At 35.7% G+C, this 18,304-nt stretch overlaps 1 protein-coding gene across 1 annotated transcript in view; it reads right to left on the reverse strand.

The window, feature by feature from the left end:
* Positions 1–18,304, reverse strand: part of ANGPT1 (angiopoietin 1) — a 153,802-nt gene that overhangs the window by 57,651 nt on the left and 77,847 nt on the right. The window contains exon 4 of the mRNA XM_009087554.4: positions 15,034–15,266. Within this exon, the coding sequence (XP_009085802.1) occupies positions 15,034–15,266 (233 nt within the window). The remainder of the gene's footprint in view (positions 1–15,033; positions 15,267–18,304) is intronic.

Consider the following 18,304-nt stretch of genomic DNA (forward strand, 5'->3'; position numbering starts at 1 on the left):
TTTACTCAGTCATTCCTTGAAAAGGTAAAAATAGAAAAATAGTGAGAAATCCAATCTTGACTGCAAGACAATACTGCTCTCTAGTAGGCACAAAAATGACATTATTCTTTCCCTTTTATGTGTTTTATATTATTATTTTAAAATTTTATTTTAAGAAACAAAAATCCCTTACTTCTCCCTTTCCATGTATTTGTTTCATGCTTGTTATTTTTATTCAGCACTATCAACAAAAATCAAAACTAATTTATATATTTGCAATTGAAATTTGATTAGGAAATCAATGGCTTTGAAACTTAGCCATATTTGGAAAAGGCAGTGTTGGCAACACTGTAGATTACACACTTCCCTGTGAGATGGCAGGGAGTGAGGTCCTTAGCAAGGTGCACATCAATTGTGCACTCTCTCAAAAGTGACATTTTTTTTAGATAAGACACAGAACCGAGGCCCTCCTGATTTGTGTTAATTAAAGACCTCATGGTACTTTCAATAGGCAGATGGTGTCAGTATCTGTGGCCAAAGTCCAACCTGAATAATTACTTGGGGCTGGAGCCAAAGCCTAGAGGAGTTAAAGCAAAGCTTCTCATTTATTTCAGAGGGCTTTAGAATAGACCCGTTCTTTCTGGCCTGAATTTCTCTAATGCTGTTGTTTCGACTGGAGACATCAGTCTCTCCTGTCTCAAAATTATATTTAGTGGTGCAGAGGCACTGCTCATTTCCTTCAGTTTTAAAACACTTATATTTTATTAGCTGTATGCAGCAAGATTATCTTACCTCTTACATGAGTGTTATACACACATTGAAAACCAGTTGGAAATAACTTTTAGGATTCAAGAAAGGAAATTTGAATTTGAATAACTGTAACTTAGAAAAAAGAAATCATGGGTATGTTTTAAAGTTTATATCATTGAAATTTTAAACAAGGTAAGATTTTATTATCAGACCAAATAGCTTGGGTAACTTTCTAAAGAGATGGATCTCTAGGAATCGTCCTTAGAAATAAATTATCATGCCTAAAAACTAAAAGAAACACAGTAAAAAGGATGTTTGTGTGAGAGATGAAGTTGTAAAAGACAGATAAATGTCATAGATATGGCCATCTTTCCTCTGAAGTAGCTGAGATCACACAGAGAGAAAATGTGTAATTTCCTAAAAACTAAGTAATCCAATACCCATTTGGGGTTTTCTGCACCAGGGGTTTTATTCCATTGTAGCCAGGAGAAGATGGCTTTCCTTGGATACCTCTCACCCCTCTCTCAGGAGTTGGTGCTCCCACTGCAAGCCCAGGTCCTTCACAAGGACTTATACAATTACAGATTTGCAGCACAGTATATTAAGCATGACTAGCCAAAGTTTAGGTTTCCTTAATACATCACACTGTAATTTGCAAAAACAGCCCAAACTTGACAGAAAATTAATACTCAGGAATGTTACTGGTAATGTGCTTTTAGCATAAAATATGTTTTCTCTAAGGTTTGCTGTTGTTTTTCTAACTTAATATTCCATACAGTTTCCAAACTGCTTCTAGGTACTATAACTCCAGACTATTTTTTTCTACATAGACCTTGAATCCTTTAAAGTAAAGTCCCAGAATGATGGATTGGCTCACATATGGTAGATGTGCAAGTGCATTTTTTTTTTAAAGTAAGAAAGTTCAAGTAAGTTAGTTCTCAAACAAAATATGTAACCATTAAATTCCTTAGTCAGCTTCAAGATATTGACTTTACACAAACTTCTATTGTTTGTCTAGCTGTTTTCATATACAATGCTTAGGACAGAGTTTTATGTACCTGAAGAAAAAGATGAGTCTATGTCAAGAAAAATAATATTATAGTTTTTTAAACCGGAATGCTTAGCCAAGATTTGGAACCCGGGAGGGTTTTCTGATTGCCTTCTCTGGATGAATAAACTGGTCATGCCCCTTTCATGCAATGGAAAGCTTTTCCATTTTTTTTTTCTGCTTTTCTGAACAGAAGGAGAATCAACAACAATTTTTTCACTGCACTTCCAAAATTCTTCTGGGTAATTTTTAGCCCAATAACTTTCTCCTGGGGCCATGCTATTTGTTTTTCCCTACTTGATGGCAATTCTTTCTCTCAGTATCAGTCCTTCAGCTGTCCCTTTTCCTCAGTGCCCTGGATGATGAGTGGAGTCCAGACAGTACAGGAAGTGCCATCCATACCTGCCCAGGCCCTGTGGATGATGAGCAGGAACCCAAACCAATGAGGTCTCTGTTAACCCATGGGCTGTGCAGCACCAGGGCTGAGCAGTGTTGTGCTGCCCCTGCTCCAGGGGTCTCACCCCTTAGCAGAAAGCTGGGGTCAGCCCCTGAGGCTGCAGCCCCTCCAGTTGTGCTGGAATGGCTTACCTGTGCTTGCAAGTGAGAGAGCTCAGGTATGTAAGGCTTTTTCCCAAATCAATAGTCAGGGAAACTTTACTGATTGATAGCTGTGTGTGCCCAGTGTAGAGTGAGACTCTTTTTCTGCTATCAGTTGGAAAATTAAATCAATAGTTAATTAGTTTATTTCCTACTAGCTATCACAAATGGAGAATGTTTTCTTTTTTCCCCCCAGGTTTAATGAAATAACAACTGACTACTAAGAAAAAGTAGCTTCTGAAATATTTACTAATCTAGTATTCTCCTCTAGGAATATGAAATTGAAAGCATACAATATCTGTTTTTCCTAGCTTCATGTAAATTATCTAATTTCATCTCAACTAAGAAAAAATTAAAATAATCTACTTGATTTTTTTTAACTGATATTTCTGATTGTTTTTGAGAAAATTAAGTTGTCTCATTGCTTTTCAGGTCTCCATCAGATACCTGGTGAATAGCACAGCCTGTCTATGAGAAATAAAGAATATTAAAATGCAGTTCATTATGTTGATTAAATCAATAAATCACAATCATACTTCCTAAATTATTTGAGATCTGAGCTGCTATTGTGAAATCAGTGGAGGCTGAGTTAATCACCAGACTCTTTATGTCCTTCAGTGATACTGACAACAAATGAAAAACAGCTGTTTGTTTATCTGCATGGTGGTGACTTATTTGAACAGATATGCAGAGATTTCTTTAGTGTCTGAATGAATTATTATATTTTCATTGTTTCGATGTTCTATTTGCATAAATCTAATTTTCTTATAGACTAGAAGTAACAAAAAGGCACTTAAAAACATTTGAATTCAGATAGGAAAATTCTTTCTCTATGTCTTCTTGTCATATATAATTGACCTAAATTTTAGCTGCACTATCAAAAGCATCTGAGGTAAAAATTATGTCCTGTGTTGAGCACCTCATAAAAAGTTAAAAAGGAGAAGGTTGTTAATTGGTGGTTTTACCTAAAGCTGCTACATTCCAGGACAGGGTCATACAAGGACTGCCAAATGATGGTTTCTGTCTAGATCCTGACTGCAAATAAATTTTGCCTTGATCTTGTCATTGTTCCAGACATACTGTGGGGAACCCTGCATTTCTGTAGGTCACCCTCTGTCTCTGACCTCTTTCCCAGCCATTTGGGTGCAGCTGCTGTGGACCAACAAAATTCCCGTTACAATGGCAAATAATGCCTGGCTTGTGAAGAATCAAATCCAGAAGAGTTTGTTAATGTTATCCAAAGGATGTTACTCAAACCATTACCCCGTGAGGAGGCCTGGAACATTGCCCACACATGGATATATGCTCCCTGACCCAGCAACAGCAACCACAAACAAATCTGACAGAATAAGGTGAAGATTTTTTTTTTTTTTGTTTGTTTTGAGGAGGAAAAAATATTTAAAGGCTTACAGTTTTTGCTGAGTTACAGCCAGAGGACAGTGCTGTTTCAGTGTCCTTGTCTAGCACATACCAACCTCCACTTGAGATAACATTAAACTGCAGCCTAATAGCTGACTGTGACACCCAGTGCTGCCTGCAATAAGACCACCCTGTGGCAACACCATTGTGTTGCAAATGTTACACAATCCAGAAGAAAAAGCACAAACCTGAAGGCTGATTTCAGTTCAGGTATGCTCTCTGGATAACTACAGTGATGCTCAGGGACTGAAATGATAGCTATGAAAGAGCACAGGTGGGTCCCTCTTAAAATGGACTTGAAAGAATATTTTCATACAAGTACATATTATACACTATACGTTTTTCTTCACAAAACATGTTTCTGCATTGTTAAAGCTGCCACTGCCATTCAATATAACCAATGCAAAAAATAATTAGAAAATTAAAATCCTTTGGAATTTATGTAATAAAAAAAGTATTGCAGTTAATTATTCTTGATAAAATATTAGGAGCTTTTTATGCATCTAGCTAGTCAACTAGAAGTTTATAATGTGAATTTATATATAGTTACTACCAAATTCTAATTGTTATAAAGACAAACTATCAACCCCTGGTTCAAAACTTTCTCCAATGTCAAAATTTTTTCCTACTTTATTAATTCTATTTATTTTTTTATTTTTATCTCCAGTAAGTCTGAAAATCTTAAAAAAGCAAAACAAAATGGGGGGATATCAGTATGAAAGCTGCTTCTGTCTTGGAGTCCAGCAGTCTTCTCAGATATGTCATTGTGCATGCTTGTGTACTCATGTTTGTTTCTTAGGAAGGTGAAAGGAAGTTTAGGACTAGAGTTTGGGCAGGCATTGCCTTTCAACAAAATATGCATTCATCAAAATGCTTTTAAAGCTAATATTTGTTTGCGACATTGTTCTGAATCTGACAAAAAGACCAAGCCACTGGCAACTTGGAAAGTTCATTTTGACATACTGGAATAAAATATTTCTGTTCTGGGCACTATTGCTCCCTAATCAAGTTTATAGATTATAAATTTGCAGATTCTAATGTATAAAGCTGTATTGTGAAGGCCCCCATTATTCCCAAATGAAGTTAAAATACTAGATATTCCAGGTTACTTTGCTGCTCCAGCCTCTCTAGTGTCCCATCTCCAGCATCAGGGCCCTGGAAGTCATGGGACTTCCTCACTATTTTCAACCATCATCTTCAGTTTTTTTCTTCTTATACTCTCATAAATACTTATTTTATTTTTATTTTATTTCCTTTAGGACTTTTCTCCTCAGGAGGGCCCTAAGATTTTGCAAGAGCTTGGCTTACACCTGGCATGAAAAAAGAGTTTTCACTACAAACAGATACTCAAAGCAGACGACTGGAGAGTAGCAAAGCTCAGGAGAGCATAACCAGAAATTTACAGTATAAGTTCTTCCTCCACCAGATGAAATATTTGCATCTTTAATAGGTTTTGAAAGAGTTTTTTTCCATTAATTTCTCCAGTTAACATTTCTGAAGCCACGTTAATTTCCATCATTCAGAGTCCCATACCAAGGAACTCCATATACATACTGTAGGAAGGACAATTTCCCTCTGTTAGCTTTTAGCAAGAGTGTCACAGCTGGTGACACTGCATTCTCAGCTGAAAGTGTCAGTAAGTCTGCACCCATGCTCTGCAAGCCACCTACAATTTCTACTGCAATCTCCTTCTATTTTCTTTTGTACTGGCTGAAGTATCTGTCATAGGTTTAATTAATGGTATTTCACATACTCAGTCATCTGTCTTTGTAGATTTTTTTTTTGTGTGCAATTTTTTTTTGTGTCCAATATTTTATGCAGTATTTGAACACACCATGGATTATGTGGTACATTTTTTTCCTGATTTCCTGTCTATTCCTTTGTATCAATTTTAAAAATAATATTTTAATTTGGGCCTTTAACTGGTGAGTAACACCTCCTGCATCTTTCATTCAAGATCTCCCTGGGAGCTTACCTTCAATTCCTATGGGTGTTTTAGAAGGTGAAAGAAAATAAAACTCTAAAATTTCTTTCTTAGCCACATTCATTTGCTGAATGATGACAATAGAAAATGCTGGCCTTCATTAAAATGTTCAGACTCTATGACAATATAAGCCTGTGTATAATACACATGCACATTTTGGATGTCTAAGGGAGCACCTAGTCCTAAGCCCAAAAATGGTGCAATCACAGAATGTCACTTACAGGAGCAGTGCTGGCTGTGGACTGGTTCCATAGCCAGAAACAAATCAGCTAATGGGAGATCTTGCAGAAAGAGTTGGGATTTTACAGGGGCAAAAGAGGGAGGCAAGGTTAGGGATTTTGTTTGGTTGCTTGGTTGTTTGGTTGCTTTGTTTCTTTGTTGGTTATACTAGTTGTTTATTCTGCTGTAGCAGCTCAATGATCTTGATTCACCCCATGACCCTACGGTCCCTGGACTTGATGGAGAAGTGGAAGGATTTTGTTTCCAAGGAAAAATGACAAAAGCAAAAATAGTCCCTTTGCTCTCAAACTCTAGACCTTAAGGGCCACATGCATCGTCCTCAGTGCATGTGGGAGGCCCAAAGAGGTGCGTGAACCCTGCTTAAGTACAATCCAGAGCAACTACCAAGCCATGCTGAAATGCAATTAGCATGGCTACAATGATTCTAACAGCCTAGACATCAGTCCAGTACCAGATTTCTTAGGAGCACTAAGGTTCATTACATAGAAGAATTTGAGATCAATATTTTTAAACGTGGGGAGGAAAGAGAAAAGGTGTGTAGTCAATTAGATGTCTCAGGTTAACATTTATAGAAATGTTTTTGCAGCTAATAGAACATTACTTTGCCCTCCCACACAGCCTCTAAGAGTCTGCAGTTAGAAAGGCAAACAATTGCATAGCAAGAGCACTCAAGCTATCCAACTACTTATTAAATAAATCATTTAAAGCAGAATTTCCCTCCTGTAGGGCTGCAGGAATTAACTCGGTCTTGGAAAACGACATTAACATAGAGAGCTTTCACCCTCTCCAGGGCATAATTATTTAATACCTAATAAATTATCCACAGTTATCAAGTTTGTTTCCCAATAAATCCAGCCTTAGTGACTGGCAAGAACAATAATACTTCAAATCACTGTGCATTTGAAAGAAATCACTTAAGAATACCATAAAATGGTCCTCATTAGTGAGCTGCAATAGAATGCCTTATGGCCCATTTACAAAGAGATAAAGACACTTAATTATCCAGCTGCAATATAGTTCCTTAAGAGTTTCTGCTTGAGACAGCAATTTTGTGAGTAACTAGCTATTCACAGAGAGGAGAACTAAAGAAGTCTTTCACTGACTGAACAAGGAGATTAAGTTGCTGGCATTGTTTAATACTTCTAGTGTCCATATTTCTTTAATTGATTTATTCTTTTCCATGAAGACACCCTAACGTGCATTTGATGTTTCCATCTGAGCAATAGTATGCATACAAAGAAATTTTTTACTCTCAAGCCATTTGGGTGACACTGGCAGTGCTGTGACTTGGTTTATATATTCTGATATTCTCTGTAATATCTTTGGTGTGAGTGAATGATGCTAGTTTCACAAAACTGAGCAAAGAAGGATTTGGCACCAACCTATACTGTAGGAATGAGGGTGGGTAATTGATTTTAATATCAACAATCAAGAATTTATATACACTTCCAGTTTAAAGTTTTCAGTACAAATAAATATTGATCTCCTGCTGTGATCATCAGCAAGTTAATAGGGATAAAATATCAGAATCCACAATTCTGTTTTGAATAATTTAAATATTTTTCCACTGGCATAAATTGCAAATGCTGCACATTCAAATTTACTTATTTCAGAACTGAATCTCTATTTAATTGCAGCCAAAGTTGCTACTACCTAATGTAATTTTCTGTACTTTATTATAAAGCATAACTTTGAAATTAAGGTATTTTTGCCTAAGCAGGGTATGAAATATTTTTATTTTTAAAACATGATTATTTGGAACTTTTTTTTTTTTATTTTTAGAAAAAAACAACACATGTAGTGATCATATAAATAAATAAAAACCACTAACATCAATACCAAATATCAACATTCTTACTAACTTTTAACAGATAATATGGAGAAAAAGGTTACTTGTAGTTGTAAGTCACCTCATCATGGAAAAACTCACTTGGACAGAAGTGACTTTGTTGATCTAAAAGAAGTCCAGCCCCAAACTCTGACAATGTTAGGTGAGAAGAAGGTGAGAAGGTTTGGGGTTATAAGAATAACCCCATAAAAAGTCCCCAATAGAATTTTCTGAGCATCTCTGAAAATTGCATATCAATAAAGAGAGCCTTCAACAAAAGTAGGAATTATATAGTACCTGAACAGAAATAACAAGAAACACAAAAGCTGGTGCTGATGTGTGTGTTCAACTGAACATCTCCATGACAGCACAAAGTCAGAGCAGCCTCTCACTGCAGCCCTGCAGCACTTTCCAGATCATTTGCTCAAAATGATCCAGCAACAGTAAGAGCAAGGGGACCCCTCTTCCCTGACACTGAGTGCAAAAGAAAGATTCAGTTTTTCTCCAGCTTTCAAAATATAAATAGGAGCAGATCACACAATGGAATGTATCTTTGTGATAGGGAGCTTTGTGAAACACCAGCAGACATTTTCTGATAGTGATCTTCTGATCTCTTTTTAAATAAAAACTATTTTTGTTATGCTTTAGAATATCCTAGTAAAAATGAAAACCTCATGCTCATAAAATCTCTAAAGATTGAGGAAGTAGAGAGAAACTGAGAAAATTGATTTTTTCCATGATCTTGAACCTTAGCTGAAGTTATCTGCTTTGACATCTTTGGAGAAGTTAAAAGTGTGGAACACCAGATGACTTCAGTGCATTAAACTGCATTTTGATTAAAGCTTTGGTGTAGGCATTCTAACTTTTACAAATCTGAGATTTTTAATTAATTCCTAACAAATAAAAAATTTAACATTAATTAGTATATCAAAAGCATCATGCTTTGCTCTTACATCACAGTACATTAGAATAGATTGATAATTAAAATTCAATATGTGGTATAAAAAGTCTGCCACTTCATGCATGAATTCGTTTCTTAAATGATGTTTCAAGCTCAATCCTGACCCACCTCAAACGTACAGCTTTCAGCCAAAGCTGATCAGAATCTTCTGTGCACCTGGAACAAAAGGTTCTTCTATGTTTTGAAAGAAAAATAATGAAGTAATTGATGTGACACACTCTAAGTTTCTGCTTCACCAGTTATGTCTCATCACGTTGGAAAAAACCTTAATAATGTCGAGGATGAAGTACCAAGAGGAGGCATGGGCTTAAGGAATGAAATGTTTATAGAGAAATGGTACAGAAAAAACAAGCTGTCACCTCAAAATATGTCTCAGATGAGTACTGATATTATTCTTTCCATGAACAGAAGTAAAATGATCAAGACCTGTATCATAAAATCTTGCTGTTCTACACAGATAAAAGCTAATCTGATTTAATTTTTTAAATACGAGCCTATGTTATAAAAGGTGTCTTTGAAGTCTGTCTAATGAAGAAGGCCAGCATCACTGCTGAGGCAATTCTGCTTCTGTCAATGGAGTTTCCCCTGAGCTTGTAACCTTCAGGTCATTTCTTTGAAGTTCTCAGTCTATTCTCACTTTTTTCACTTCAGAGTAAATTTTTACATCACATCAGCTTTGGACTAAGTGGAATAGATTGATTAGTATTTAATTTTATTTTTTTTTAATAAATTAATTGCTATGCCTTTAAAAAGCATGAATTGCCTATTTAATATACCTATTAAAAAGCATGAATTCCTTTCAAATGAACTTTTGGATGTATTTATTTTTCTTATCCATAAACCAGGAGACTGGTACCTTTTCTGAAATGCCAGACCCACTAACCATGTTCTTTACTTTATGAAGTCAATAGGTACTTCTGGGGAGGTAAATTCTTAACTTATACATGTATGATTTTGAGAATTAAGCTTAGCATCTTGTCAGCATTGAAGACAAAGATAATTCTTAATTTCTCTTTTACTAAGAGGTCACAAACCCAGACATTCATGACAAAACTTCCTCTTCTGTTCCATTAGTTTTCTGAGGTAAGTAAGTTTAGGCCAAACATTTTAACAAGGTATATTATTATGCAATCTGGAAAACAGCCAAAGGAAAAAATCAATAGGACAACAAAAATAAACTTATGATTAAAGATGCTTTCCCACTGAATTTTATATTCCTTTATCCTGTGGATAGGACTAACTAGGCAGTTACCACAAGTTATGCAAATTATTTTTAAGACAATAGAAATTTAATAAATTTTCTTATACTGGAATAAAAGACAATGTACTTTTGATCAAGTACCTTTTGTGACATTGGCTTGAACCATAATTTCCCAGTGGAGCCATATCCTTTCTAAAGTAATAAGTTTGAACGTGCATACACATCTTTGATTGTATTAGCAATTGCTTAACATAATTTCTAGTATTTGCCTTGTTTTGGGGTTGAGGAGTTTTTTTGAGTAATATTTATGTGACTGTCTACTTTAGCACTACATAGCTTCTCCATAAATAATTTTTCTCATGTGGCAGCTTAGAAAGTACTTCACAATAGTATTTACTGTGTTACAGATGTGTTTGACAGTGACAGCAATGTGCTTTATAAATAATACTCTAAGAAAAATAATACTCTAAGTAGTATGAGAAAAGATCAGCTTAAAGAAAACAATAAGCACAAAACCTTTTATGACCTTTTCTAAGAATAATTTGATTTCTATGCATCTATAATTTGATCCCTATTTGTTATTTGCTACAGGTGAAGCACTTTTACAGTCTTGGAGATAATCATGCAATATCTCTGTGATTAATCAGGACTTCACTTCTATGTTTTTATGTCCTCATCTTTTGTTGGGGAAAAGTAAAATTTTCATGCATTTATCTACATTTTAATTTTGAGAATATATCATCTTTAATAGTTAGTTTAATATTCACCATAGTGAAAAACCCTTTCCTTCAAAGGCTAGTGTCTGAAGGTGCTTCTATTTTAGAAATCCTTCTCTAGAAATTTACTGGCAGATGTTGCCAAGGTTTTTGCCCCTGCCTAAAATATACCAATATACCCAGACAATAGGACAAGTTTGTTTAGCCACAGAAACAGGCCAAAAGAAAGACATGTGAGTCCCCATGGTATGCTGCATTTATTTGACTCTCTGTAGGCTTTGTGACCTGTTAGAGTGTCTGTTTGAAGGATTACATGCAAGTGAAACTCTAGAATCATTCACACTGGGAGAGAGGTGGGTGGTATTTTGGAAACTGAACTCACAGCAATTCCAAGTTTTACAGGTGGCCCTTATCCTAAAACTGGTCTGTACCAAAACTGACACTGAAAATGGGATCTGGATTTTCTATTTAGGTCCACCTATATTTAAAAAAATTTCATTTGTGTTGCTTTTACCTTTTCACTTGGTTTTTTGAGGTGGTTTTTTGTTTGTTTGTTTGTTTGTTTTTGTTTGGTTGATTTGGTCTGGCTGGTTTTGTTTGTTTTTTTCTCTTTCTCATTTGCTTTTACATTCTTCAGAAATTCTCCTAATATATGCCTAGGCACAGGGAAGCACCAAAGCAGCTTTCTCAGGGTATTCATTCAGTTCTAGGGACTTTGTTAGCTCCTTGAACTGCTTTAGTGAACAAAAAGAGTTTCTGTTCAGCCCTGTATCTCTATACTACCCAGTTATTTTATTCATTGGCTCCCAGAAGGAAAATTTCAGGTAGTGTCCCAATTTCTTTAAATTAATCTAAAAATAAGTCTTCTGATATGATTGTGTCGCTACCGGAGAAAATGTATGTCATGATCTGTAATCAAAAACCAGTGATTATCACCAGACTGGTTCCAAATTTATTGGTTTAGCTATAGTCTATTTTTCACTTTCACAAATGGGAAAATCCTCAATACTGCGACTTACAAGAAAAAGAAAATAATTTCCTATCTGTGACTTATCCTGAGAGAGAATTTACGCATGGATGGATGGATGGATGGATGGATGGATGGATGGATGGATGGATGGATGGATGGATAGATAGACAGATAGACAGATAGATAGACAGATAGAAAGATAGATAGACAGACAGACAATTTTTAAAATATCATGGCATAAATGTAAGATAAAATATAGTGACTTACATTTTTAATTTAGGAAAATCTGACAGAGATACTTAAATCCATTCTCAAAATACCACAAGATTTAGACATACTTTGCACTTCCTCTCAACTCTGTTGTTCATTAAGTTCCTCACCTTTGACAGCCTGGCTTTCCAGACTTGATGCCTCACTTAGGTTGTGCTTTCTGTCAAAGATGAGTGTCCCTGTTAAAGACCCAATGTTCTTAATAGGACCCATCATTTTCTATCTCTACAGCTTTCTAATAATAAAAAATATATTTATCAATCTCTATGATATCTAGTAAGCTTTACCTAAATTACTTAATTCCTCTCTTTTATCAATGGAAAATACTTTCCAGTGTTACTGGCTGTTCCTTTTCTCCCTAACATTAATTATTTTGGGCATTTCCATAACAGCATTCCACATATCTTCTTTCCCACCTAATAGATCTGTGTGTTACAGCTCTCTCTCCTCAAATGAAAATTGTTCCAGGACTATAATTTTTCCATTGTCCTATTCTTTTCTGGACCATTTCCATTTCTGCTATATCCCTTAAGAAATCGGATGACTGAAATTTAGGGAAGTGTAGGACAGAAGAGGTGTCACTGATTTATGTATCACTTTTTTGTTATTCTCCATTTCCCAAGAAACACCAGTTCTCACAGAGCATTTTTTGTTTTGATCATTAGTGCACCTATCAAGACTTGTGTAAGACTACCCAAACTTCTTATTTTGGTGTAAATTTAGAGTAGCTCCAGTGGTAATTCCCAATATGCATACATTTCCACCTTCAACATATATTTTCACGGACTGAAGTTGGCATTAATTTTTGGCACCACCTTCAGTACTTACTGAAGACAGAGTGGTCTTGTGCTCCAGGAAAATATTATTTTAACTTAAGCTTTCTGGCTACTTTTTCAACTGTGAATGTACCTACCAAAAACATTGGTCAGTTAGAGTTAATCAGACAACAGGAAGGAAACATTCCTTCACATGAACATTTTATGTGAAGTTATTCTCCTCAAAGAACAAAGGTATCCAAGGAAAATTCCGAACATGATAATACACAAAAGGTAATGGAGTTCAAAACCAAGGGCTTAGTTAGGCTATTAAAGTTATACTTAGGCATTTAACTGTGTTAAGCATCATTTACTTCCATAGTTCCTCAGAAGTTAAAAAGACTGTTTAAAACTCAGGTTTTCAGGCACCTGAAGTTGTACCCAGGAGCCCAGTTTGAAAAACCCACTTCTGTATTTCTCATTCAAAGTTTTTATAAGAAGCAGCTGAGGAAACTAAGTTTAGGAAAAATGTTGGTTTGTTTGTTGTTGGTTTTTTTCTTTGAATCATATTCAAGACTGTTAGAAAATCTTTTAAAGCTTTAAAGTACTTGCTACATATCTCTCCATGAGAATCATATATCTTTCATTTTGATATTGATTTTAAAATACTCCTGAGCTTTATTAGAACACTCTAGACACAGCCTTGCCAGGTTTCTTTGCCAAAAGGCCATAAAACATAATAAAGGATTTGCATTGCATCACAATGTTTCTCTACTGATATGAGAACAGCCTTCTATGAAACATGTTATTTAATTCCAAATGCTAGGGAACTATATAACAGAATGAGCAGAAGGGAACATTTAGAATGAACATGAGAGGAGGAAAACATTTTTTAAAAAAAGTAGTCTATCAACACTGGCCCAAGCATGCAACACTTCCAAAGTAAGAGATGTAATCCTCATGACTGGAGCAGTTCATATTTAAGCCACACAAGTTCATATTTAAGCCACACAAGTTGCATGGGAATATATAGCAGAGAGAAAACCCACATTGCCTTGAGCTGAATAGTTTGATTGACATAATATGTCTTCTGCCTCTTAGAGAGAGCCCTGAATAGTGATACAGGTAACAAGGAATTATACAGGTGACAAGTTTTCAGCTGGGGTGGTGGGGTAGTTGTTTGCTGGTTTCATTTTAGTATTTTGCTTTTTTTTTTTATTTTATGGCATTTAGAGCTCTAGAATGGCAACAATCTATTATGCTGGGCTCTTCAGACTTCTGATACCTCTCAGAGAGGTATCCAAGCTTCCACAATTGCTAAAAGACTATCATACTCACAAATCTACAGTTTCTCACTGTGTTTATCCTGCACCTTTCTCCGAAGGATTTTTATGTTGTCATTTCTGTATGACTTTGCCTTATTTTTCGTAGATAGTAATATATTCTTCCAAGTGTACTATTTCCATTTTTCACAGTGGTTTCCACCCCTCCCTCAACCAGTTCTGGTGAAAGGAATTTCTTTCTCAAGACATTCTGCAGTGTCCTTGGCATTTGAAATTTGAAAATGTATCTGAATTTCTGTCTTGGTTTCTGTAAGAAAACTGTTTACTAAGAAAGACATACTTGAGAAAAATTGTCCTAAGGAGTCTTTGCTGAACCCTTCTTTCAATGTTATTTCTACCTTTTCCTTTTGGAGCATCCAGAAACAAATAAAACACAGTAAGACAGAAGAAAGCAAAATGATCCCTTATTACAAATAATATCTAATTCAATAGAAGAGATTAATCTCCTGGATGTCTACCTATAGCACCATAAGAGCCTATAACCAAAAATCATTAATATTATAAACATACACATGTGAAAAATTCTGAATTAACTTCCTTTGGTTATTAGCCTGTTCTCTCCATTGACTGAAAAAAAAAAGTCAGGAGTAGATGAGGAGTTGTAAAGTTAAGATCCATGGTTGGTTGGCTTACTTCCAGCAGAAGAAGACAGATACTCAGAGGAGCAAATCAGTATTGTTAGTACAAAGGCAATGTAATCTTGGCCTGTATCTGCTATGGTCAAGATATAAAAACTTAATGGCAATAAATTCAAAGAATCAAATATGGCTGTTGGTACAAGGATCAGCTTTAGCATTTTCTGAACTTTATCTGATTTGTGGGTTCTCATCAGCTTTTTTCTCCTCAATTATAATGTCCTTTTCTTTCTTGGAAGAAGACCATAAAGTTTTGCTTTTCCAAAAATTGAGATCTTAATTCAAAAGACATTTCCTGATATACTTTATAATGTACTTTATAGTGCCACTTTCTTACCTCCTTCCTTGGAGCAGAGTGTGATCAGGGTGTGAACTGTGTCCATCAATTCAAGCTGCTGTTTCTGCAGGACACTGTTATTGCTTGTTGCCTTGTTTAACTGCTTCTCTAGTTCCTGGATTATGGAGCTTTGTCGTGTGACTAAGCTTTGTAAGTTCTCTTTTTCCTCCTTCAAAGTGGCCAGCTCCTCTTTGTGCCTTTCTTCCATTTCTAGAATTCTGTGCTCAAGTAAACTAAAATGAAATAAAACAATTAGTAAATATTATTTCATGCCATCACAGTCAATAATACAGAAAACAGAACGTTTTCTTTCAGTGTATAATTCACTACCTAAATCAATAATTCTAAAATATGTCACATCTAGTAATTCAACCCACTGAGTCAACCATAACTGATCTCTAAGACTGCATTTTGTGATGTTTGCATGTTGTAGTGCTTAAAGGGCATGAAACTGCATATGTAGGTATAACTCTGATTTACAAATATGCACAAGCATAGGGCCAGTAAAAGATTTGAATGTAAAAGCTGAGGCAGAAGAGCCTGAGGTAGGCAGAGGAGAGAGAAGAGCAGGGTGTTGAAGAGTCATGGTTGGTAACATGAATGGGTCAAATGACAAGACAAAAATCAGGGCAAACTGCAGAAGAATTTGTGAAGGGTCTTGTCACTGAGAGGAAAATAAGCATTATAAGTTATGGAAGACCATCAAGTTTCACCGACATGTTTTATGAAAAATCCTTTCCCTAGGATTTCTTCCCTCCTGAAGAAACTGAGAGGCCTCAGCTGCAAATGTAAACAATTCTTATCTGCTGCTGTGGAATGCAACAGGGGAATCTGTGATTGGCCTCGTCAGGCTGTTTCCAATTAAGAGCCAATCACAGTTCACCTGTCCGGCCAGTCTCGGTCAGAGAGAGCCTTTGTTATTCATTCCTTTTCTATTCTTAGTTTAGCCTTCTAGTGAAATCCTTTCCTCTATTCTTTTAGTATAGTTTTAATATATTATCTATCATATAATAATAAATCAAGCCTTCTGATACATGGAGTCAACTTTCTTGTCTCTTCCCTCATCCTGGGACCCCTGTGAACAAGACATCAAGGTGTGTGGAACCCACAATAAAAGTACTTTTTGATGTGGTCTGTGAAGCTGGGATAATAATGTCCCACCAGATGAGCAGTACCTGCTTTCACATTAGGAATAGTACTGTTTTCCCAAAAGGTAAATCTGCAGCTTGCATTTTAATGTAGGATTCCCTTTCTCCTTGAGTCCACATACATTTCCCACTAACATTCCCCAGCCATGTTTGGTTGTTCCCCAAAAGTCTCCTCAGGCAGAAAACTGTTGGGCTATCATGCTATCATGCTATGTGAGCTGCTTACATCAATTTTTATAAAGAATTTTGCACATGTATAGAAACACCCCTTTCTCTGGATTAATATTCTTTTTCTAGTACCCTTTCTGTCCTGGGCTGGAAGTGTTTAATTTAACAAGTTCAAAGGCATATCAGATTACATCTAGAAAAATAGTGCTGTTGTAAACTTAAAGGACAGCTAATATCTGTCAGCCATGAACTAGAAGCATTTCCAGGGCAGTGCTTTGATGCTGTGGTGGGAACTTAAAAGAAAGAATGCATTAGTATTAGATAAAGAAATTAATTCAGTCTAGCTGCTACTTTCTCTTTGGGGTTTCTGTTGTATACACCAAAGGTTGTGTTTCTCATGCCCAAAAACTAAGTGGTGGTTAAAAACTTGCCAACAAACTGCTTCCTGCTCAAGTCAGTCCTAGGTCTTATTTATTTGCACTCTCACTCTACCTTTGTTTTTACTTCTGGATAGTAGATCAGTGGCAAAATGCCTGCATAATTTTAGGTCATTTAACCTAACAGAGGAATGCAATAAAATCCATATGGAGTTGCTTCTACTCTATATCATGGAGCCTTAATATGAGCTGTTAGGGATGATAACAATGCAAAGATTAAATTCAGGCACCAAAATTTGCTGTGCAAGCTAAAATGAGAATTTTTTTTTTTTTAAGCAGCATTTTTTTTCTGAAATATTATAAATGTGGAATCTACAAAGATCCTGAAGAAAACATATTTTGTAATATCAACATGTGTAGTTCTGTGAAAATCAGAAGCATCTGAGTAAAGGGAGCAAAAAAGTAAAAATGTGAGGGAAAATACATTTTTGTAGGGTCCCAAACACAGAGGAGAATATATCTCATTTTAAAAGGCTCATTAATTAGAAACAAAATAACAAGATTTAGTGGAATGAAATGAGATGGTAGAAGGTTACACCCTGAAAAAATATGGATTTTGAAGCCAAAGACTATAAATTATTTTAGCACCTTATCAGAGCTGTGGCTGATTTTTCACCACTTGAACACTAACATTAAACATCATGTTTAGATTCACACCATGGTCTAGATTCACATGGATTTTTTGTGAGAATGTGTATGAGGTAACCTTTGGACTTTCTTAGGCAGAAAGTCAGATTTGGTTTAGTTTGGCAGAAGCACTTGAAAATCTTCAGATAGATTTGGTTCTAATCATAAAATATTGTCAAAGAAATACAGCTTCTTTTGAAATTTATCAGTTCTATCCACAGAATAATTCCATTCACTGATAATTTTTTCACAGAAATTATTGAAGTCCTGGTTGTGACTCTGGATTTTAACTTTTTTGATGGGCTAATTACATCAATGCACTTGGGATAGAAGAAAGGAGGCCTGGTCACAATCTGTAATAGAATGGGTGCTAGGTGGGGCCACGTCCCAGTCTGACATCTTACAGCCCCCCAAAATGTTGTGTATTTTCAATGCAAGACAAGATGTCATTCAGGAAGACAGAATACAGCTTTTTGGTTAAATAGTGAGTAAAGACAAAAAAGTTCCTTTTATCCCTATCCATGTAGTACACTACAATGTATTTCCTTAATTCCACAGTATCCTATCTGCATGTCCACAACTAAATAATTTCCATATCTGAATCATTTCATGTCAGAGAAAGAGCCTCTGACAGCCACAGTTTATGCATTGCATTATTTGTTTCCCACTGTGGCCTTCCTAAAACCATAGTAAATGAATCTAGGGGGATGACAATATTATTTGTGGCAGCACTGGCCATGTCAAGCAAGAAAAGAGAAGCTGACAGTGTTTAGAACTCCACAGTTTGGCATCTACAGAGCCAGACAGGAAGCAGATGTTTTATGGCTTTAATAATAATACATACTAATATTTCTGAGAGGTGTGTCAACATGTGGTGGAAAGATGGAAGTG

The sequence above is a fragment of the Serinus canaria genome, chromosome 2 (genome assembly GCF_022539315.1).
Source record: "Serinus canaria isolate serCan28SL12 chromosome 2, serCan2020, whole genome shotgun sequence".
Lineage (NCBI taxonomy): Eukaryota > Metazoa > Chordata > Aves > Passeriformes > Fringillidae > Serinus > Serinus canaria.